General features: G+C 39.7%; 1 protein-coding gene across 2 annotated transcripts in view; it reads right to left on the reverse strand.

Annotated features, from left to right (window-relative positions):
- Positions 1-4,089: 4,089 nt before the first annotated feature.
- stab1 (stabilin 1) overlaps positions 4,090-24,243 on the reverse strand; it is a 71,588-nt gene continuing 51,434 nt past the window's right edge. For both annotated transcript variants that reach the window (XM_024269883.2, XM_024269882.2), the window contains exons 52-70: positions 22,804-22,893; positions 20,196-20,342; positions 17,426-17,482; positions 17,168-17,336; positions 16,941-17,090; positions 16,186-16,290; positions 15,039-15,155; positions 13,270-13,402; positions 13,135-13,195; positions 12,821-12,965; positions 12,111-12,244; positions 10,797-10,962; positions 10,082-10,188; positions 8,368-8,487; positions 7,898-8,032; positions 6,721-6,825; positions 5,682-5,828; positions 5,497-5,589; positions 4,090-4,245 (exon numbers count right to left, since the gene is read on the reverse strand). In XM_024269883.2, the coding sequence (XP_024125651.1) occupies positions 4,183-4,245; positions 5,497-5,589; positions 5,682-5,828; positions 6,721-6,825; positions 7,898-8,032; positions 8,368-8,487; positions 10,082-10,188; positions 10,797-10,962; positions 12,111-12,244; positions 12,821-12,965; positions 13,135-13,195; positions 13,270-13,402; positions 15,039-15,155; positions 16,186-16,290; positions 16,941-17,090; positions 17,168-17,336; positions 17,426-17,482; positions 20,196-20,342; positions 22,804-22,893 (2,244 nt within the window). In that variant the 3' untranslated portion in view covers positions 4,090-4,182. The remainder of the gene's footprint in view (positions 4,246-5,496; positions 5,590-5,681; positions 5,829-6,720; positions 6,826-7,897; positions 8,033-8,367; positions 8,488-10,081; positions 10,189-10,796; positions 10,963-12,110; positions 12,245-12,820; positions 12,966-13,134; positions 13,196-13,269; positions 13,403-15,038; positions 15,156-16,185; positions 16,291-16,940; positions 17,091-17,167; positions 17,337-17,425; positions 17,483-20,195; positions 20,343-22,803; positions 22,894-24,243) is intronic.

Below are 24,243 nucleotides of genomic sequence, written 5' to 3' on the forward strand. Positions count from 1 at the left end.
TTTGCATTTTTACTCTTCAAATCTTATTTTCACACCAACAAGAAAGAGGTTTGTTGAAAATAGGAGTTCATAATTATTTTGCAAATTGTTTTTAAGTGACAAACGGTTGTTTTTTTTCCATTAAACTCATGGCTGATATTGTGTCTCAGGGCTCTTTGGGTCACTGAAATCATCTTCTTATGACACAGTGTTGGGCTGATTTTTGGAGTGTTGGTCAGATTGTTACTCAAACTTTCAATTTCCTTTCACCCTTACACTTAAGCTATCATATTCATCAAGAAAGAAATCAAAAATGGAAAAACTGTTGGTGTTGTTTAAAATATATTTAACTTGCCAGTTTATTCCTTTTGTTTCATGACTTTCTTTCAACAACTGTAGGGAGAAAAATTTGAGCTAATATTATTTGAAACCCAAATAAAACAAATTGAAACAAATATTGGTGTTTGGCCAAAAAAAGTTAAAATCTCTAAAACTTTTTGCTATTCTGAAATAAACTTATTTTCAGCTTCAAATGTTTTTAGGTTTCAAAACTAGAGATTTCAATTTGAAAACTTTATTTTTCCAGTTTAATTTCTTTTTTCACTTTGAAATTCTTTTTTTTTTTTTAAATCTGAAAATTTCCGTTTAAAATCTTTTGGCCCCATTGTGGCGCGTTGGGGCGGGGCTAACATGAAGGACCAATCAAAATGGTGGTAACTTCAATCCTGATGCATTCACTGACTCTGAGAACTGTGATGATTGTGGTCAGAAAATGTCAGTTTAGTCTGTACCATCATACTCTGAAGTCCCAAAATGGGTGTAAAAAGCAGAGTTTTATTGCGTCCAAAACGCCGTTCTAGCCCGTTTAAAGCGCCATCTTGTAGCGTTAAATAAAGGTGAAGAAAACATCTTCATGCTTGGATAAAATGGCTTCATAAAAACTTCAGACTCTAATCGTACAGACTGAACAGCCCTTTTCTGACCTAATTATCACATTTCTTAGAGACAGTGAATGCATCAGCACTGAAGTTACCACCCTCATCGATTTTGATTGGTCGTTCGCATTAGCCCCGCCCCAATGCTCCACAGCGGGACCAAAAGTTTTGAAACTGAAATTTTCATATTTGAAAAAAAAAAGGGTTGAAATTGAAATTTTGAGTTTTGAAACCTAAAAAACAAAACATTTGAAGCTGAAAATAAGTTTATTTCAGAATCACAAACAATTTTGGACATTTTTCCTTTTTTTTTTTTTTTTTGGCCGAACACCAATATTTAAATGTTTTAAATGATAACTGTCTTTGAACAGAACTATCCACATTTCATCAATAGATGCTCTATTGTTTACTCTGCATTACAAAAATCACATTTACCACATTTACCATTAGTGTTTTACCAATTTAAAAAGATTATAATTAATTCGTGTACAACTAATCATCAAGATCTTGACTCAGATGGTCTGCGTTGGAGTCAGACATATAGATCGTAGAATCATCTGCATAAAGTCCAATAGTGACATGTTTCAAAACAAAAGGTAAATCATTTGTTAACAATAATAAAAGAGGCCCCAAGCGGCTGCCCTGTGGTACCCCACAACGTAATGTTTGCGTCTTTGAGTAACAGAACAGTAAATGATCTGTTTTCAAGACAACTTTTAATTCATTCAGTGGCAGAACGTTCAAACCCAATTTATCAATTAGTAACTCATGATCCAGTAAATCAAATGCTGCACTTTAATCTAAATCTAAATCTTGTCAGGTGAGTTTAATTAAAGGAAAAACTTCTAAAGAACGTTCCACATGTTGAAGCAGACCAACATTTTTAATCAATATGGGAAGAAAAAGGATCTCTGCTGCTGAAAAGCCTGAAATAGTTGAATGTCTTGAAGAAACCTTTGATATTTCAGGAAAACTTCAGTGAGATCATCGTTCTGTTCAGAGATCAGAGTCTGATTCAGATACTTAGGTTGGTCCAGATAACAGATTACAGAGAATTATTTGGTCATTTTTATATCATGGTGTTATTTTATTAAAATGTGAGTGAATGAAACTTTTATTAATACAATACTTTACAACTCCTTCAGTGTACCAAAGGGCTTCTGAATAAAATAAAGACAAAATAAGTTACAATAGACACACCAGAGAAGGACAAAGTTATGTTTGTATTGATCGATTGTTATTTTTTAAGTAATTAAAAAAACAAAGAAGAAAAAGACAAAAATGCATAAAAAAATCTGATATTAAACAGCAGATCTTTGTCAAAGTTCTCTGGATTTCAAGTTATTTTTGTTTCTATCAATTTTACATTTCACTTCAAAAAAACATTTTTTTTGCTTGATTTTTGGAAAAGATTACATTTTGTATTTATATCAGAGAGCTATAAGAACACAAATGTTTTTTCTAGAGAGGACTGAGTGGAGTTCAGGCTTTCTGTGATTCTTCTCGGTGGATCTGAGTTTTGTTCGTCGTTCAGAAGCTTCTTGAAGACCAAACAGAGAGCAGCTGAACTTCATCTGAGGACGACGGGATTTGACTCCTGCAGAAATCTTCTGCTTTCAGCCGATGTTTCCTCCTTTTCATGTTTTCATCCTGGAAGTTTTAATCGAGCACTAACTGCGCGCGACAGGAAGGGAGGGGCACGAGTTACTGATGACATCAAACTTTTGAGGTATTTTATTTAAGTTTTTTAACTATCACTTTTTCATTTTTTACATGAAATCAGTGGTGAAACAGTGAAAAAAAATCTATATATAATCCTTGTGACTTGGCGCCCCCTCCAGCAGATGGAGCTCTAGGCGGCCGCCTAGGTCGTCTATGTCCAGGCCGGCCCATTCTCCCGCCTTCACCCAACTGTAACCAGAACAGTCTCTGGCACGAAGAAAATTGATACGAGTTTTTCAATCTGCTGATCGAGTCACTCGCTGAGTTTCCACTAACAATGAAATCGTGCAAATTGGATTAGTGAAAATAAAGCTGCTTAATGAAAACACCAACATAAAAAAAAAATCACATTCATCAAAAGAAGTTTTTGCTCTTGGAGGAGGTGGTTTTTGGGGCGTATTTCACAAAACTGCAATAAAAACACTTTTTTTTAAATTAAATGTGCTTCTTGGATGGAAGTTGGTGTCCTGAGCGCTGCACAGCGGGCGCCACGAGAGATCCTGCAGCGTCACAGCTCGTTATAAGTTAAAGGATTCATGCTGAATTATCTAAAGCTCCTCTGTAAAAATCACAAACCAAGATTTCCTGAAATCACTTTATCCATAAAATCACTTTATCTATAGACGCTCCGCTCGCCGCTCCATGGCTTGAACAGGACGCCGACGTCTCCTTTGATAGATGATGATGAGCGCTATAGTGCCGTGACAGAAACTTGAATGTCACGGCACATTTGTTGTATGAATGTAGATTAAGAAAGTGGGAAAACTGTCCAGTTTTTCACCTGATATTATTTCTCAACGCCACATAAGAAAACTGTGATGACCCAGCTTTCCATCAGCATCTAAACGCATCATTTACACACAAATCTTGGAGACGAGAAAAGAGTCTCACATCTGTAGTTGTTGTGTGATTGGTGTGTACTTCTCTAAGATGTGTGTGTAGTTCGTTTTAAGTTGCTGTAATTTTAAGTTCAGGATGTATTTATTGTATTTTGTGCTTAAAGTTGCAAGTACACAGAGTTACACACAAACTGCATTGTGTGAGTTACAGATCAAGAATGACGCACACACGGATCCTTTGAGTCTTTTCTCTCCATACTTCAACGTTTTCTGTTTCCTAACAGAACGTTTGACAGTGAACTGTGTTGTTTTACGTCTATTTGTCTGATTAAAACCTTAAAAAGAAAATATTACACTTCTTTCTCGTCTGACGTAATTATTTCCCATGATTCTTTGCAGTTTCAGTGGTCAAAATGATGAATTATCCGGTCTAATCAACAGGTTTTGGATTAATAAGAGAATGAGTGAAGAGCAGCTCAGACGTCCTTAATCACAGTAACATGTTCATGGATTCATAACGTCCTAAAACTGTCCACAGGTCCTCCGTTTGGGATGACCTTGTTTGACCTTGTATGAAAATACAGACTGATTTTACCAGATAGAAAGTCTTCTGATCACTGTTTCACAAACAGGAAACTTTATTTCATGAGGATAACATAAAAACACAATGGAACATGTCCAGTAAAGCCGTGTCGAGTAATCGGCTTTCACTGGTCGCCATCCGGCTGGCGTTCTTCACGCTCCGGCGGTTCTGCTCGTTCTCCAGGATCCTGCAAGAAAAGAGACAAAACTTCAGGTTATCCTAAAACTTACGAACACTTTCAGTGAGTTCTAAGAGTTGTTTTATTCAAAATGTGAGGAAAATGAACTTATAATGAATTAATTTCACCACAAAATGAACACATTAGCGTCCCCATTCTGTCTGTGAAGGAAGAAACGCCGTCTCCAGTCGACGGGCTGGCACATTTTTGGGATAAACGCTGGAGCTACTATTGGAAGATGTACAGCGATAGTAGATGGTTGAAAGATTACTGTCAACCGTTATTTTCTTTGATAAATTAAAAATAAAGCAGCTGCTGAATGTTCCCTCTTTCTCAAAATTTTAAGGCAAGGCTAATTCCGACTTTAGCTAACATTTAGCATTATGCTAGCTGGTTTTGGCTAATTTTTTTTGGTAGTCCTGTAAAAACACTGTTACAGTAATCAAGTCGACTAAAGATGAAAGCATGCACTAGTTTCTCCAGGTCCTGCTTAGACATCAGATCTTTAATCCTTGAGATATTTTTGAGATGATAATAGGCTGATTTAGTGACTGCCTTAATGTGTTTATCAAATGTAGGTCTGTGTCTATCACTACACCCAAGTTTCTGGCCTGGTTGGTAGTTTTTAGTTGAATAGATTGAAGCTCTGTAGTGACGTCCAACCTTTTTTCTTTAGCCCCAAAGACAATAACCTCAGTTTTGTTTTTGTTTAATTGAAGTAAGTTGTGACACATCCAGTCATTAATGTCCTCAATGCATTTACCAAGAGCCTGTACAGGGCCTCGGTCTCCTGGTGTCAGTCTAATATATATCTGTGTGTCATCTGCATAGCTATGGTAACTAATGTTGTTGTTCTTTATAACCTGGGCCAGTGGGAGCATGTAGATGTTAAATAGAAGTGGTCCCAGGATGGAGCCTTGGGGCACTGTTGGAGAACTAATGTTGTTCTTTATAACAGACTCAAAGTTAGGACGGATCAAACATTTCTGGCATGCCTGAGTTCAAACAAGTGATTTTATTGATGGATTCAGCAAGTCCAGCTGGGTATGTGATTATCGGATGAGACTCCCCGAGTCTTCAAGTGTCCGCTGCAGACGTTACAGATCCGTTTTTATGAAACTGCTCAATTTTAGAGCATAAAGACACATCGACACTTACAACTCACATCAAACCAGTTTAAAAGTTCTGTTTTATTTCCAGGACTTCCATCCCAGGTCGGTCCAGTTTCCAGCCATAATGACCCTCGTCTGCTGGACTTACCCCGAACGGCTCGCTGAGGGCGCTGGAGCCGCTGTACAGAGGGTTAGGGATGGACACCAGCGCGGGTTTGTTGGTAGCATCTTCATCCTCGTTCTGTCAGAGGAACCACAGCAGGAGGTTCACGTCAGGACGCAGCTCAGACGTGACTTTGGTTTGTAAACATGTAAAACTTGAAGGTTCCTTACTTTGAAGTAGTGGAATTGGAAGGCATCTGTTTTGTGCTTGAAGATATAGTGTCCAAGCGCAGCCAAAACGCACAGCAGCAACAGTGACAACAAGATGGCCGACACTTTGCTGGAGTGTCCTTTTCCTGGGGAAGAACCGTGGCTCCCCTTGAAGAGAGAAAAGAGACCTCAGCAGCTGTCACTGAAACACATCCGCTTCAGTCACCACCGTTTGTTCATTTACCCAAACAGAACTTCATCTGGGACCGTTTCTGATCAAACCTGCTCCATTTTTTTAACCGTTTGAGGAAATTCACTCACAAAAAGCTAAAAAATGTTCTCGTATGATGAATGATTCAATTATGATTCTTTATTTTCTTTGGTAAGTTTTTGCTCACAACAATATTTTTTAAGCTGTCAGAATTTTGGCTCAACTGTTCAGGAAAAAAGCTGATTTTTTACCCACTTTCTCAAATTTGATCCACACTGTGTAACCGTTTGATAAAAAAGATTTATGAACACATTTTGAATTCTTTTAATGCAGCAGGTTATAAAAAGTAACCACAGGTGAGTTATTCTCTCCATAAGGTTTGAAACTTAGTAAAACCAAAGTGTTTTGGAGATTTATTTTGAAAAACGTCTGGTGGTGCCTCTAGTGAGTTTCCTGTCACAGACGTTTCCCTCCTTCAGTCTGAAGGAAAGTGTTGGTTCTTTCGTAGGTTTGTCCTGGAGTTACACTGAAGATGACTCAAAGCTAAAGGCAGATCAAAGCATCCCATATGTAACACGGTATTTTAGTTGTTGAGTTCCTCAGAGATGTTTTTCTGAGCTTACATCCCTGTAATGTATTAATAGTTATAGAATTGTCTGCTAAGGAAAAGAACAAATCAAAAAGCTTTTGGAGGCTCTTTCAGGAGCAGATCTAGTATCTTCACTTCTTCTTTCAGTCTGTTGTTCCATTAAAGGAAAGTTCATCTGATTCACTTATAAAAACCTTCATGTTTTCTGGTTTCTTTGTAATCCCGGTACTATATCGTACTTTATACCAAACTGCTCTCACCGGTGCGGCGGGAGCGGTTAACGGCGCCTGGATGACGTGGATGATCCCGTTCACTGCAGGAACGTCCCACTGCAGCAGCAGACGCTGGTTCACCATCTTAGAGCTCTGGAAACACGGCGGCAGAAAACAAAGGAGAAGTGGAGGAAAACACACCTTTAATCAAAAAGGATTTTGTTTTACGACAAAGTTTTAGGGTCACCCAAAAATAAGTAAAAAAAAAGTCATATTACAAGTTTTTTTTCTTGCAAATTTTAACCTCATAAATTTACTAGAATAAAAGTTGTAAATGTACGACTTTTATTCTCGGCTTTTTTCTCGTAAATTTACAAGATTTAAAGTTGTTTTTTATCTTTTGTTTATAAACTGGCCTTAATATACGACGAGTATTAGGAATTTTTTTTAAATAGAACTTTAAATCTTGTAAATTTACAAAAACAAAGTAGAATATTTATTACTTAAAAAGTCAAAGGCTAAATGAATGACTTTTTCCTCTTAAATTTACAAATTTAGATCTTGTAAATATACAAGAAAAACTTGTAAATTTTCAAGATAAAAAGTTGTACATTTATTAGAAAAAAACATGTAAATTTATGAGATTAAAAGTCGTAAATTTATTAGAAAAAAACTAGTACATTTAGGTGAAAATAAATGCAAATTTAAAAAATAAAAAGGTCAGAAATTTAGGGTAAAAAACTAGTAAATTTATGAGATTAAAATTTATAAATTTTGGTGATAAAAACTCGTAAATTTACAAAATTAAAAGTCGTAAATTTAGGCAAAAAAATGTTTACATTTACGAGATGAAAATTCTTACATTTATTAGAAAAAAACTTGTACGTTTAAAAGAAAAAACTTATAATATTCCTTTTTTTGGTGTCATTCCTACAGCTCAACCATTCTCTCTTTTGCCTCAAACCAACGATTTCTTCACGCTCCGGTCCGGGTTCATTCCCTCCCCAGGACAGAACATTCACGGGGAAAGAGCAGAACCAGCTCCTGATGGGAGCTGATCCTGGACCGCTCATCCTCATTCTCCTTGACCTCCGTCTGACTGTGACACTCCCCCCCCCCCTACAGTGGAGTAACCCAAACTCCATTCGACCCGTTCATCTTCTGGAACTCAGCATCACGTCTAGCAGAAACATGAGCTCCAGCACCGACAGAACGGACTGCTGACCTCATTTTTGCCCTGAGTGACGACCAGGTTGGACCCCAGCCTCGATTTAATGACGTCTTGGTGCATCAGATCCTTGAAGAGTCGCCTGCTGTGGTCAGTCGAGATGTGATATTCCAGATCACTTCCAGACAGGATCTAAAGAGACCAACAGATCAGAACCGGTTGGATCCCAGCGTACTGGTGCCGTTTATCCAGTTATCACCTTGATATTCACCTTCAAAGCTCACCTGTGATCATCTATTAAACACAAACGGTAACGTTACACTATTACACAAATAGAAACATTTACAAACGGTTTGATCCTGCTGCACTCCAGTGAACACACGCAGACATCCAACTGTCCGTCTGCCGTAAGGTAAGAGACCGCGGAACGGGATAGTTCCCGCCACGCCAGGGGGCCCAGCACGGGACCCCGCCCTCGACCTGAACATGTTGACGTTGAACTTTTTGGCCACGTTGTTGCACATCACCTGGTTGTCTGCGAAGCCGGCATCATGAGGGACAAACAGCGTGACCTCCGACGTCCTGCGAGCTAAAACCTCGAAGAGTTCTCTGCCTCTTGACGCCGAGTTACTGTAGTCCAACAAAAACTACAAACACAAAGAGGCGGTCTCTTTAGACTCAAAGACATTCACTAGTTTTTAATAATCCTCCTAAAACGCACATTAAACATGAATTTGAGGATACAGGAATTCTCTGTGTCTAATATGAAGTCGGTACATCTGATTGACCTGCTGAAAGCTTCAATCTGGTAAAGACAAACGTGTCCATGTTTGCAAACAGGATTCACACATTTACTCATTACAGTAACACAACTTCAGATTAAAAGGCACAACACAAATGCAACATCACAAAAGCCAGACACCAGGTCAGAGGTGGTTGTATGACACGGCCAACAGAGACTGGAACACAACCTCCATACCTACCATCACACTGTGAGGAAAGATGACGTCATGGTTACAGTTAACAGCAATGGGGAGCACAAGTGTAAACTAAATTAACAAAAAACATTAGCATGTTGCTAAAATAGGAGCTAAACTCCAAAGTGGAACAAAAACCTCGATAGAAAACAAATTAGAAAAAGACGCTAGTATAAATAGGTATAAAATATTAATTAAAATCCTTATTTTTAATGACTCTAAAAGATGGAAACATATCCATGAACATACTTAAAGTTTGGAAGAACTAGTAGTTCAGAACTCCTTAATGATCACAGAGTTAAGTCCAGATAACAGGAGTGGGATTATATAAGTTGGCTTCCTCACAATCCTTTTAGAGCAATTCATAATATTCCCTTTAAAACTTTATATTTAAAGGTTTCATTATGTAACGTACTCTATTTATAGGAGCTAATGTGTCTATTTATACAGTAAATATAATTGAATGATTTATATAATTATGTGAATGTATTTATATTTTCCATGTAGATATATATCTGCATAGAGATGTTATTCTGTTATTTGTCTTCTTTTGTTTTGTTTTTGGTTTGATTACTTAAACAAACTATTTCCAAATCCAAAGAGAGAATTTGTTTTAACACCTGAAACCGAAGGACTGTCAAGTAGAAATCCTGCTTTCTACGAGACACTCAAGCTCATTTTTTTAAAATTATTTTTAAATTTTAGTTTAAGTACAGAGAGACAGAAAAACATCAGCTAAGATCAGAAGTTGAAGTTGGTTATAAAAAACAAGTGATTTTATTTTTGGCCCACATCACCCTACAGACATATATGTATATATATATATATATATACATAAATTATAACCTATTAAACCTATTAAACTGTAATTAGCTGTGCGCTGTTACCAAAGCATCACAGACCTTTGAATTAAACAAATAAAAATGTAAACAGCTTTAAACAGTCATGCTCACAAACAAAGAAAGTTCATTTAAATCAGAATCATTTTACTGTCCTTCTTACTAAAGGAGCTTATGTGACAAAATAGAAAATCTTGGTGCTCTCTGGACAATAAAATAAACAAATATATATATATGTGTAAAATAAAGAGGAAGATTTAAGAGACAACCATAAAATATATACACGTATTGCACATAGGAAGAAGTAAATCATAATAACATTACTGCACTTCCATCCCTCTGAGATGCTGAATGTTGCAGGTAAACTGATTGTAAGAATGACAGAATCTTAAGAAAAGAGGGTTACCTCAGCAGTCCTCACTCACCTTGTAGAATAAAGAGAAGTTGCTGTATGTTGACAGAACACTGGTCAGGACGCCGTGACAGAAGAATCCATTTCCAGTGTAACCGTCTGGACACGAACACGACACGTCTGCATGCAGACAGACCGTGTCACTTAAAAGATTTGTACTAACACAGTTTTTACAGCCTAGTAAAAACCTTTTATATTAACCTAAGAGAACAAGTATTTACATGATTTTCAATAAGTTACATTTTTCTGAGAGTCCCTGGTAAATTCTCACGTATCCCAGGAATGGGCGGACCAAAGGCCAAGTCTCCAGTATCATTATTATTATTTTCTTGGAATTTTTTGTTCTCAAATTCCTTATTTTTCAGTAATTTTCAAATATATTTTTATGATCTTCTCATGTTTTTATTTTCAGTTTTGTTACATAAACCACAGTTGAAAACAAAAGAAAACTTTCATTCATCATGTGTTGTCATATTTTGATCTAGTTTTTATGGGAAATACTTTATATTGAGTTTATTATATTGGGTAAAAACTAACCTGCAAAAGTGATGGTGTAACTTTTTATAGCAAAAGTGTTGTATAGTTTACATAGGCTTCAACACAGAGTATTTGTTTTTTCCCCCAAACTCTAAAGCTGCAAATCCATATGAACATAGTAACAAAGAAACTCGTTTTAGGACTACAGTAAAGGTGTAAAGTCTGTGAAGAGGCGGCCTGAGCGGTCCTACCTTGGACCCGGTAGCAGTATGCGTCGTACTTGCTGCTCACATCCACTGGGTCTTTGTACAGGACCACGCCCACATGGTTGTCTCCACATTTGGGCGAGGGGAACTGGGTTACATATCCCACCTTCTGGTCTTTGAGCCATCCCGCAACACACAGATGCATCCCCAGCTGGAAGCAGAGCAGAAGTGGAACCTAAAATCCTCTCATGTACTGTGGCAGTACCCAGACCTGACTCCAGAGGGCGGATGCTTGTTTTTTTGGGGGGGGGGCACAGATGTTTATCAGTGGGGGCACACCTTTCTTTTCATGTTTTTAAACTCTCACATTACAAACTCAAACGTTGTTCAAATCCTAACAGTAAATTAAATCATAAATGAGAATTCACAAAGTCAGGTGGAACCAAACTGGATGACCTTGGAGGGTTGGGTTTGTCAATTCAAGCGTGAAGTTCTTCTGGACCCAACAAGTGAATCTGAGTGCTGCTGTGGTGCAGCGGTGGATACTGAAACTGCATAGTGGAGAGGAGGAGTTAATATGCTCATCGCCATGGTGTAACACCTAAGAAGCCTCAATAGTTTAATCACTGCTTTTGGATTCAGAACAAGTTCTAATGCACATTTTTAGCATTTTAGGTTACATCAAAGAGCTGCTATTCTTTATTTTATGTAGTTCTCTGTGCTTCTGTTTGGTGCAGCTCAATGTTGTTCCTCTTTCCCGCCCCCTCTGAGGAAGAGGGAGAGAGTTCAGATTCCAAGTGGATCGTCTGTGCTCCTGTTTGGGTGTGGACCTCGCCTCCGGCTCATCTTGACTGTGAACCTCGCCTCCGGCTCATCTTGGCTGTGGACCTCGCCTCTGGTTTGTCTTGACTGTGAACCTCGCCTCCGGCTCATCTTGGCTGTGGACCTCGCCTCCGGCTCATCTTGACTGTGGACCTCGCCTCCGGCTAATCTTGGTTGTGGACCTCGCCTCTGGTTTGTCTTGGTTGTGGACCTCGCCTCCGGCTCATCTTGACTGTGGACCTCGCCTCTGGCTCATCTTGGCTGTGGACCTCGCCTCTGGCTCATCTTGGCTGTGGACCACGCCTCCGGTTCGTCTTGGCTTTGGACCTCCCCCCCACCCATCCCCCAGTCCTATCTGGCTGAACTCTATTCAGGAAGAAGATTTTTTCTTCATGTTGACGGTTAAAAAGTTACAGCATGTCATTAGAGGTTAAAGAGCTGTGGCTATAGCTGCATCCTCCGTTCAGTATGTTTCCTTCATCCTAAAAAGTAGAGTATCTAAGTATACTGGAAAACCCAAGTGGGCGTGTCATTTACCTGTTGTGCATCTGCCAGCTGCTTATAGGTGGCTAAAATGGCGCCCTCAGCCTGGCAAGCGGCGTCGGCCTGACTGAAGTTCATCTTGTACTTCCCCTCAGGAGACTGCAGGTGGAACACGCCGGCTGTGTTGGCTGAGGGACAACATTCATTTGACCTTTTAAACTTGCTGTGTGCTGCACAGTGGACATAACTTCACCTGCTCTCCTCACGGACGCCAAGACGACCTCCGTAATTAACCTCTGAAGAATGAGCAGCAGGTGAAACTGGTCTGGGGCTAAAGCGCTCTGAGCCTTGGAGGCTTGGCTAACATCTTTGACGGAAAGCTCCAAACTCCCAGAAGACATTACCACAGAAACAAGCAACACCAGCTGTTACCATAGAAACGTAATGAAGCAGCTGAGTCGTGTCAGTATGGTCCCCGCTCCAATGGCGCCACTGCTTCATGTGTCAGGTTATGGTAACGTGGTGTAACTCGTGTTACGAGGACATGTTTCCATGGTGATGTCATTTTTTATTCATAGGAACATGAGGTGCGTAGCTTTGTAGACATTTCCAAGTGTTACCTTGGTAACAGACACCGTCTCGACCAGCAGCTAGAGGCAAATCTGTTGCCATGGTAACACAGTCTGGAACTCGTTCTTGGATAGTGATTACATGTTACCGTGGTTACAGAAGCTGTCACGTGTCATTGCAGACAGAGGCGTTACCGTGGTAATGCAGGTCCTTGCAGGACGCCACGGCGGCACAGCCTCCGTTATCGTCCTGGCAGCGGTCCACAGGGGGAACCACTTTTTCCAAACACTGGACTCCATTTCCCACGTACCCTTGCAGGCACTCGCACTCACGCTGGTTCTGAATGATGAAAAAAAAAATCAGTTTTCAGAATTTTCCTTTTCGTGTAGAAAGTTAATGTGTAAATTCAAGCATCGGCTTTGAAATATATCGTTTCTATTCGACTAGAACAGCTTCTGCAGCTAAATCCCCTCAATAAAGCATGAAATAGTCGAGGATTTCAACTTACTGGACCAGTAAATCTGCAGGTGGCAAATTCACTGCAGCCCCCGTTCTGCTCCTCAACACACCTGAGCAGAACTGAGGGTTAAACCAAGTCGAAAAAGGCCGAAGACTCGAGCCGTCACGAACGGAGAGAGAGCACCTGTTGATGGGCTGACAGGAGAAGCCGTCTCCTTGGTAACCGCCGCGGCAGGTGCAGTTGACCACCAGGCCTGTCTGGTTACAGTCCGCGTCCTGGTGGCAGCCGCCGTTGTACTCGGAGCAAAGGTCAGGAGCTACGAAGATTCACAAAGACAGTCCTCATAACGAGTTACAGCAGGAAGTGGTTAGAAGTATTCACACATGGATTCACTTTCAGAAGGATGATGAATGTTTTCATGTCAACCTGAGACACAACACTAAAAAAGTGTTTTAATCAGAATGAGAAGCAGAGTTTCAAAAATATTCAAAAACTCAGTTATTCTTTAGGGAATCATTGTTTACGACTAGAAATCTACTTTAGTGCTCATGCACGTCTTTGACAGAAGACATGTTTGTGTTTCGCTTAAAAAAAAGAAACTGTAAATACTTTTGAAATGTGAGAAGTTGTTCATTACTGTACTCCAATCAGATCACCTCAAAGCGTTGACCGAGCCAAACCACACCCACACTGGTTCAGTGGTCTGTAGCAGGGCCGGCCCTGGGCATGGGCGACCAAGGCGGCCGCCTAGGGCGCCAAATCAATTATTACATTTTTTTTTCTTTACAGTTTGACACACCATTCATGAATCTTCTTTAAAACTTTAAGAATAGAAAAATGCGCCCTCAGGGACAGCATTTTACTCAAATAAAAGTGTTTGGAAATAGCATTTTGGTCGAAAAAGACAAACTCAGTTGAAATACCCGTACTTTGTCTATACCCCAAACAGTGGCGCAGGTGGTTAGCTCAAAAGTTCCCGGGAATCCCAGACATCCTGATAAAGCTTGTTTAGGGTTGTGTGAACTCTTACAAAACATTCACACAACCCTATTAACTCGTTAACACCAGAGCTCGAGTGTTTCTGTTCTTTGATTTACTGTAACTTTTTAACTGTTAAAACAATAATTCCAGTAGATCTACTGGAATTATTGTTTTAACAGTTAAATTGTTACAGTATGTTCAAATTTTGTATTTAAGCGTCACTGGCGACACCTCAGGTGTTAAAGGGTTAAAGTTGTATACTAATATTGTCAAAAAGTTACCTTTTGAATTCCTTTAAAACTATATATGTAAAGGTTGTCAATATGTTTACAATGCTTGAAAGAAATGTTTATTTCTTTATTATTAGACAAATAGGATAAGCTCTTATTTTGACATTACCAAAAGACCAGATGTATTTTATTTTGAAGGCGGGTTATATCCTTGTGAGAAGCAGAAGCTTGACTGTAATACAAAGTGCATAAAGCTAACGATCAAAGGACAATTATGAACTCTAGAGCCCAGTCAGAAGTTTTAACGAGGTAAACAAAAGGTTGATTTTACTTGAAGTATATTTACTGTAAATTTGAGTGAATTGTCATTTTGTTCTCTTCTGTTTCCTCTGTAAAGCTCTTGCGTTGGTTTATCGTTGTGTCAAAGATCAATCCACTTCAGACCAGCAGGACAGACTCATCTTCATTCGACTGACTGCTACAATTTCATGTTACCATTCCCAAAAACTAGACAAAAACAAGCATAAATCTTCATTTCTATTGCGTTTTGAAGGGGAGCTGGAACCTGGTGAACCAAAAATAAGTGAAGAACATGAAGGATTAGCTCCTGTGCAGCACAATGAGAGTCAAGAGTGTGAGACCTAAAGTCTCGGCGTTCGTTACAGGTTGTGTCTCTGTGTCGGTCGATCGTTCCTCAGAATGTTGCAGTGACAAGAGAGTTTCTACCTCTACAGAACTCACATGGTTCTGGGATGCAGAAGGTTCCGTTCCCCTGAAAGCCGGGCTTACACTGACAGCCGGTGCCGGGCACGCAGTCGGCCTGAGCGTGGCACTGTCGGCACTCCTTTGGGATTGACCCTGAAGAACGGAGAAGACAATTTAGGGATTAAAAACACCAATCAAAATGACTAAATAAAGTTAAATGTCACAAAGAGAATAACATCTACAGCTATTTGGAACAACAAATGTATTTCTGACTCTTTTCACTTTACTCTCCCCTCATAAAACCACTGAGATGTAGTTCCACAAAATACAGGATAATCTAGATCAGGAGTCTTCAACCTGCAGATCCACGTGTGGATCTTTGATCAAACATAAATCAGTCATGGAGACTGCTGACCAGCATGTCGACCTTCACTCAGCAGCTCCCTGTAAACAAAACTACCTAAAGAAACAAATAAACAAAGCCTGTAAACTAAGACTACCAACCCCAAACTAAAATAACTAAACCCAGCAGTGGAAGACTGCTGAGGACAAAGAGGAGAAGAAGAACAAAATAAATAAATTGAAAAAAAATAAAATAGATTTTTTTTTAAGTAAGGATTATTTAATTAGCATTTATTACATTTAGATTAGTTACATTTATAAATTGATCGCTGAGGTTCACATAGATGATAAACTATGTACATTTTTACATCCCTACGTCCAGAATAAATAGATTTTAGTAAAAAGATTTTGGTAAAAAGTTTGATCTTTTATGAGTTAAAAGCACATATGATCTTGTTCTAGCTGCTCTGAGATGGTTCTGTTTGGCAAAGAACAGCTTTTATTTGGAAAAGAAATTAAAAAAAAAAATCACATTTTTAAAGATGCTCGGTTCTTTTTATGTTTTTGCTTTTGTTTGTGCCAAAAATAGATATAATTCATATTTATTATTAAACAAAAGAAGGTCATGAATGCAAATCCAAATTTCTTAAAGGCCAAAGTAAGACTCCTCCTAGATTATGATCAGTAGAAACGGTTCTTTAACTGTTAAAGATGGCTGACTCCTCCTCCAGCCCATCAGTGTCTGGATTATTAAGATGACACGAACATCACATCACCGTCCACCTTCATCTTGGCTCTTCTAGCAGCATGTTAGGCCTCACCTGTCCCAGAGAAAACTCACCTAACTTATTCTGGCAGCGCTCGCCCTCCCAGCCTGCAGAGCAGACGCATGTCCCGGTTCCCTCCACGCCGTCGTCACACCTCCCCTGCTTCTCACAGCTGCAGGCTGAGGGACAGAATCCCATCAGTCAGTAAAGCTCCAGCCGCTGCTACAAACCTGGACTGAGTGAGTTCTTAGAGAGCATGCTGTGTTAAGTGAAGTCAGAGTCAAACTACTCTGATGATTGACTTTCTAACAGTCAGGCTGCACTCATCATGTGAACAGAACTCCGTCTGCAGGATCTTAGGGGGGGTGTCAAAAAAACAAATCTGGATGACATCAACATCATACTTTATCCTTACGTGCTGCTTATAGCAGCCCCAGTAAAGAAAACACACAAACATTTTTACATCAGGGCTGTGGATCGTGGCTCAGACGGCGATCTGATCAGATTCATGAATCGAACCGCGATTCTTACTTTTTAATATGATGTTTGTTGCTGTGTGTGTCTGTTAACTTTAAAGTACATTTTATCTTATGCTGCATAACAATGGTTAGTAGCTATTCAGAGGGGAGTGGCTAAAATATCTAGATTTGTGTATTCTACTGGATCGTTAACCAATCGTGTTTATACTCCACTTGACAGTATTAGTAAGTGGTAAAAAGAACGACGTATCACCAAAGTAAACCTAAAGTAAAACAAGAGAAAACCGGATTTTCTGTCAGTTCTTTAAAGCAGAGGCTTCACAGGTGTTCGACCCGACCCTCAGACGTACCTGTACAGTTGGCGCCGTAGTAACCAGCCATGCACGACTCGCAGGCCTTTCCCTTGAATCCTCCGTCACACTTACAGGTCCCAGAGCCCGTATGACCGTCTCTGCATGAGCCGTGGTTGCTGCACGGAGCTTCCAGACCGCCTGGACAGACTGAACACGGAGACATGCTGGAATCACGTCACACTACAACCTTGACATTTACAACCAAACACGCCTTCCTGTCATACCCTGACAGTCTCTGCCGTAGTGGTTTTTGCAGCACTTTGGTACCCAGGGACTATACTGACAAACCCTCCTGCAGCCAGACTGTCCAAGACGACCGTCCAGGTCTCCGTACCAGCCAGAGTAGGACTTCCTGAACGGGGACTTGTACCTTCGACAGCGCTCGTTAACACCCTGCATGAATGCAGAAGCCTCGATTACTTCTGCAGAGCTCGTGCACGAGCCCCTAACGTGCATTAGGTCAAAAAAAGAAGCAGGATTACCGTGTAAAGGTGTGTGAGGGGACAGGACGGAGGATAAAGACAGTTTCCACATCTCCCCTGAAACATCCAAAGAAGAACTTTCTTACACCGTCTTTCATTTAGCGTCCAAACATACAGACAGACATGTTTCAGTACATAAATCAGGGCGGAGAAAACCTCTGGTCTGGTACTCTGCTATGACAGTCTGACAAAGTCCTCTTGAGTTTGTTAAACTATTGCCTGAGATTGAGCAGCTGACATTTACCAACACTTCCATACTCAACTGGAGTTACAGCAGGACGGTCAAACTCAATCAGAGGGGCATAGATCCAAAACACACCTGAGGTCGCGGGACGAACACGATAAACATTTATTGAACACTCTAGACTCTACACTTTTTACAATCGTAACTTTTTAATATAATTATGAACTAAATATACAGCATTTCCTGTGATAATGCTAGTGTGAATGCAGTAAGCTGAATTTGGCCGCTTAAGATGCTAAAATTGATAACTGAAAACACTGAAGCTGATAGCCAGCTAAAATATTAGCTAAATTCCAAATTAGCCTAAAAAACTAAAAAAAAAAAACTTAAGTTGGCCAAAACAGCTAGCACGTAGCTGAAATATTAGCTAAACTTCAAAATAGCCTAAAAAATATTAATAAATGCCAAAATAGTCCATAAAGCTAACATAATGTTAATTTTTAAAACTCTGAAACCAAAATTTTTAACATAATTAGGAATAATAAAAAGACATGAATATTATTCCAGATGTTCTTTGCATTTGACCCCTCCCCTGGGGGAGTGGTGAGCTGCAGACGCAGCAGCACTCGGGAAACATTTAGTGGTTTAACCTCCAATCCAACCCCTTAGTGCTGAGTGTCAAGCAGGGAGACACCCATTGTCAGAGTCTTTTGTCTGACTCGGCCGGATCTGAACTCACAACCTTCCAGTCTCGGGACGGACGCTCTACCACGAGGCCACTGAGCTGGTTCTAACAAATGATGCACTTGAGGCTACTTTTGTCAGGATGCAGAACCGAACCAATCCCTGAAGCTAGGACTTTGTCCGCCCATCTATACTCTCCGGCTACTTTATTAGCACACCTGTCCAACTGCTCGTTACTAATCAGCCAATCACATGGCAGCAACTCACTGCATGTAGACATGGTCAAACCGATCAACAGAATGAGGAAGAAAGGAGGTGAAGTGACTGAATGTGGCATGGTTGTTGGCATGTTTCAGAAACTGCTGATCTACTAGGATTTTCACCCACAACCATCTCTAAGGTTTACAGAGAATGGTCAGAAAAAGAGAAAATATCCAGAGAGCTGCAGTTCTTGTTGAGGTCAGAGGAGAATGTCACGACTGGTTCCAGCCGATAGAAGGACAACAGGAACTCAGATAACTACTGGTTACAACCGAGGTCTGCAGAAGAACATCTCTGAACACAACAACGTTGATGCAGATGAACTACAGCAGCAGAAGAACACACCGGGGATCACTGCTGTCAGCTAACAACAGGAAACTGAGGCAACAATTCACACAGACTCACAACACGGGACAATAGAAGATGGAAAGATGTGATGACTCTGGATTTCTGCTGCAGCATTCACATGGAAGGGTCAGAATTTGGTGTCAACAACATGAAAGCGGATCCATCCTGAATGGATCAACAGTTCAGGCTGGTGGAGGTGGTGTCATGGTGTGGGGAGTATTCCTTTGTCACACTTTGGACCCCTTAGTACCAATTGATCACAGTACCAACCCTACAGTATTGTTGCTGACCATGTCCATCCCTTAATGACCACAGAGAACCATCTTCTGATGCTACTTCCACCATGTCCTACAGCTGGAATCATTTCAGAACAATCAGTTCTCTGGACTCTAATGACCTCCAGAGTCACCAGAACCCAATAGAACCTTTGGGATGTGCTGGAACGGGAGATCGGCATCATGGATGTTCAACTGTGATGCTGTCATGTCAGAATGGATCAAACTCTCAGAGGAATGATTCCTTGTTGATTAACCCTTTAACTGTCTGATCCACCAAATAGGTTTTAAAAAATATCAATTGTGTGTTTTACCCTCAAGGTACGGAGGCCCTAAAGGGACATTGAAGAAAAAAATTAAAGTAAAAAAACAATTTTTTCCCAAAAATTGAAATAAATAACTTTAGAAAAAACATTTTTTTTCAGTTACTATCTGGGGCGCACCAGTTACTAAACAAAAAAAAAAGGTCTGGATAGTAACTGGTGTGCACCAGATAGTAACTTTTACAGAACGCCTATGTATTTTTAGAAAAAAAAATGTACTTTGGGTGGAATAGGCAGCAGGAAATTTAACATTTTTTGATGATTTTTGTCTTTTTTGGGTAGTTAAAGGATTAAAGCAGTTCTGAAGGTGAAAGGGTCCAACCCCGTACTAGGAAGGTGGACCTAATAAAGTGGTCGTGACCAAATATATACAGCATACTCTTCCTTCTATTTGAAATCTGTCGGATCTTCTCGGATTTTCTCTCTCCTCAAACACGCCATCATCAGGCTTCTGCAGAGACTGATAATGAGCCAATCGGGTCTATTTACGCAGGAGCTTTCCAGGAACCAGAGTTTGGAAGCCCTGATTTAACATCTTCAAAAGGACCAAAGATTAACTTGATCGTTAGTATTCATGTCATTTTCAAAGACTGATTCAAATCTCCTGAAGTTCCTCCAATGATGTCAGATCTGTGAACAACAGCACATGGATTTTGGAGGGTGAGGATAACGGGACAATCTGCAGCTGGACTGACGTAGGTGGTTTTGTTCATCGCCATGTCGCAGAACGCTCCCAGTCCAGGCGGCTCCAGCAGCTGGTCGATGCCGTAGGCCACGCCCTCTTTGAAGGTCAGATGGCGCTCCACTAGCTTGGCGGAGTTTTCATTGATCATCACCGAGCCCTGACGATGAAGACAACAAGGGGACAGATCAACAAAGCTGTGAGAACCAGAGATAATCATGGTGATTGGAGTTCAGGGTTTTCATCCAGTTTGACAACATTTGGTCCAGAGCTGCAATGATTAGTCGACTGATCGACTATTAAAAGAGTCAACGACTAATCTAATAGTCGATTAGCCGTTACTTTATATTACATGGAGTCAGAGTGTTGTAAAGTTGAACGTTATAATGGTATTCTGCTAGATTTATGGACTATTTTGGCATTTATTAAGGTTTTTTAGGCTACTCTCGAGTTTAGCTAATATTTCAGCTACAACAATTTGTTTTGGCTAATTTAGACTTCTTTTCTGTTTTTTAGGCTATTTTTGAGTTTAGCGAATATTTCGGCTACAAACAAGTCATTTTGGCTAATTTAGGCTTTTTTCATTTTTTTGGCTATTTTGGAGTTTAGCTGATATTTTAGCTGCATGATAGCTAGAGTGGATAGCTTTTAAAAAAAATTTAGGCTAATTTGGCATTTAAGTAATATTTTAGCTAGCTTTCAGTTTCAGCATCTTCAGCAGCCAAATTCAGCTTACAGCATTCACACTAACATTATCACAGGTAATGCTGTATATCTAGTTTTTAGTAAAGCTAATGATGGTTAAGGTTTGTTTTACATCCATTTTGTGAATGACCCGATTAGTCGACTAATTGGAAAAAATAATCAGTGATTAGTCGACTATTAAAATAGTCGTTTGTGGAGCACTAATTTGGTCACGAGAAAACATTTCTACAAGCGTGCGGCGCATGTTTTCACAAAGACTCGTTCTGCATCCTCTCTCCTTTAGGTTTACTGAGTCTCTCCCAGTCCGGCCATCGATTGTATTGTTGTATTCTAGCATATTTGTGATAGAAAATTCCTCCAGTTATTCCCATTCGAACTATTGCTGTCGATTGATTAAAATAATTAATCAGATTATTCACACTTTTGGATTGTGATTAATCACAATGGTACATTTTACACAACAATATGAGGCTTTTGAACAAGAAAAGAAAAGGCCAGAGAGAACATTTATTTCTTTATTTTTACTGTCTAATTTTATTCATTTGTACAGTGTTAACTCAGATATCAGAAGTGTCATTTGTGAGCACAAAACATATGGATGAACAGAACTCTAGACTTCTATCTATCAGGATTTGTGTCTCTGACCTAGTCTCTGTAGTCCAGGTCTGTCGGCCCAGCGACCTGATCTCATGTTACCGTGACAACGGGACACATCACCAATCAAATAGTTCGCTTTTTGTGAAAAATGATCAAAACCGAAAAAATAACAAGAATAAAGTACCAACAATCTATTGAATATTTATTTCTTTTATAATTGACCGAGTTAGAGGCCCTGCGACAGACTGGCGACCTGTCCAGGTGAACCCCGCCTTCGCCCCTCAGTAGCCGGGATAGGCTCCGGCACCCCGTGACCCCGACAGGGAAGAAGCGGTCTGGAAGATGGATGAATTGACCGAGTTAGAGCGCGTTAATGTTTGAGGAAGTCTTTCTTAAACTAATGCACATCGTGGAAGTCTGAACCGTCCGACACAAAACGGAAGACGTCACTTGTAATGTAATTAATCTGGGTTAATAAATATTAACGGTCATTTTATTTTTATTAAAGTCTCCCTCCGATAAAAGTCCTGTTTATAGAGTTTTTATCATGTCTGTGTGACATTTTTCTTACAAAGAGAACAAATGTAACAAGAAATCATTTTGTTTTTTCATTTCCGAGTATTTCTCCTTTAAATCAATCAAACTGTCTTGGACAGACTCTGTTTGAACGAATGATCTTCTCTCATCTCAACAGCTCTGCTGCACATGCACTTCAGATCAACATGATCTTTAACTTTTGAAAACATTTAGGCTGAGGAATTTTGGTTAAAAACGTTTTGATCATAATTAAAACACTACTGAGAACGTTTTTTTAATAAAGAAAATTGTCATGGTGACTTTAATGTGTTAATGTTGACAGCTCTAGTTCTAACGTAATTATTCACAAATTATTAAATGTGGCCAAAAGTGAAGAAATGTTTGTCTGTGATTGTACAGTAATTCTGCTCTAGAAAATGTGGCCGTAATGTAGAAAAAGTTCAAGTCCCATTATTTGTCACATGACCAGGTCTGTGACATTTGTTCTCCACATTTGACCCCTCCCCTGGGGGCGGGGTGAGCTGCAGACACAGCCGCCCGCGCTCTGGAACCATTTGGTGGTTTACCCTCCAATCCAACCCCTTAATGCTGAGTGTCAAACAGGGGCCACTGGGTCCATTTGGGGGTCTTTAGACTCGACGGTCCCCAAACCTGCAGGTTTCCTCTGGTGAATACTCGTGCGCGTGTTCTACACGTGCACGTTTCCATCTGCTTTTTGAGCAGAGAATCTTTGAAAATGAAGAATTGTGACATTTCTGGGCGGGGTCCGTTTGTTTTCTCACCACCAGCTTCTTGTCGCAGCTGAACTTGATGGTGGATCCGTGCATGGTCCTGAAGGAGGAGGACTTCGTCGGCTGGCTGATGCCGGTCAACTGGACACAAACAGAAGATTCTCATGTATGGAGGGAGACGTTTCATCTCAGCCCTAATCCATGATCAATCTACTGATCAGATCAGTGTCGGATTAAAGATCTGACTCCAAAGTGAGTTCTGTGTTTTCCTCTGACATGGAACCCTTAAAGTTTGAGGCTTTTATTGAATTTGGTCATTAACAACACAAGAAGGTAAACTTTTACATGAATCTCATGAACACAAAACACTCAAACTAACAGAGAAGTTCCTGATCTTTTGAGAATATCCTGATAGTGAGGAGCTGTCATCTATAACCTTCATCTATGACATGTTCAGATCATTCTTGTATTTATATTTACCGTCATCTTTGGCTTTTGTTCTGTTTTAGTGCATTAAATATAATTTTAGGGGCTAAATTATCTTTATTCATGGTAGAAGTAGTCCTGGGAATCAGTTAAAAAATGTAATAATTCATCACAAACCTGGGAAATAATTAAACTCAATTTATCGTGAATATTTTTTTCTGATTACAGTATTTGCTGGTCACTTATCTGAAAAAAATCAGAGTATGAAATCACACGTAAAATTGTACATTTAGAATATTTATTTTTAACCTTTTAAGAGCCTAAACTCCATCTTTGTCTACTTTTTAATTTTCTGTATTTTAAATTTAAAAGATTATTTCTGCTTATTTGGTATCACTTCAATCAGCACCACCTCTCCTATGGACACGACCTTATTTTGTATTTTTTTATATTCACACACTGGACATAAAATAATGATAAAATATTATGGAAAATTTGATTCATTTTGCTGTTTAAACCCCACAAACGTTTAAAAAACTGTTTTACAACATAGAATTAAAGTTTTAGGCGTGATATCATAAAAACATCAAGGATAAAATTTGTCAACAAACTAAAACGTGTTTTTGAATTAAAATACAAGAATAGAAATACGTGTCCAACAGCAGGTGTGTATGGTATTATTTATATAATTATGAACAGTTTGGGCTTCCATAGGTGTGATGCTCCGCATGACCTTCAGATCGACGTTCGTCTTCCGCCTCATTTATTAAAATAAACCCGTCTGGCTGCAGGAGCCCTAAGCCGTGTTCTCTTTTGGTTCTAATGCTCCATGTTCCTCCATCCTGTGTTTTGGGGCATCTGGGATCTGCCCGTCGGGGAGGGGTACTGTCAGGAACTTTGGTCTGAGATTCTGTTAGTTGTCAGGATTTTGGTGATTATCTGTCTGAAAGGTTCCTGATCCACAGATGTCTTCATTTCTGTTAACCCTTTAACTGTTGGTGACACTTAAACACAAAATCTTTAACATACTAGAACTTCACAACATGATTAACATAAATCCAGTAA

Source organism: Oryzias melastigma, linkage group LG5, assembly GCF_002922805.2.
Source record: "Oryzias melastigma strain HK-1 linkage group LG5, ASM292280v2, whole genome shotgun sequence".
NCBI classification, from domain to species: domain Eukaryota; kingdom Metazoa; phylum Chordata; class Actinopteri; order Beloniformes; family Adrianichthyidae; genus Oryzias; species Oryzias melastigma.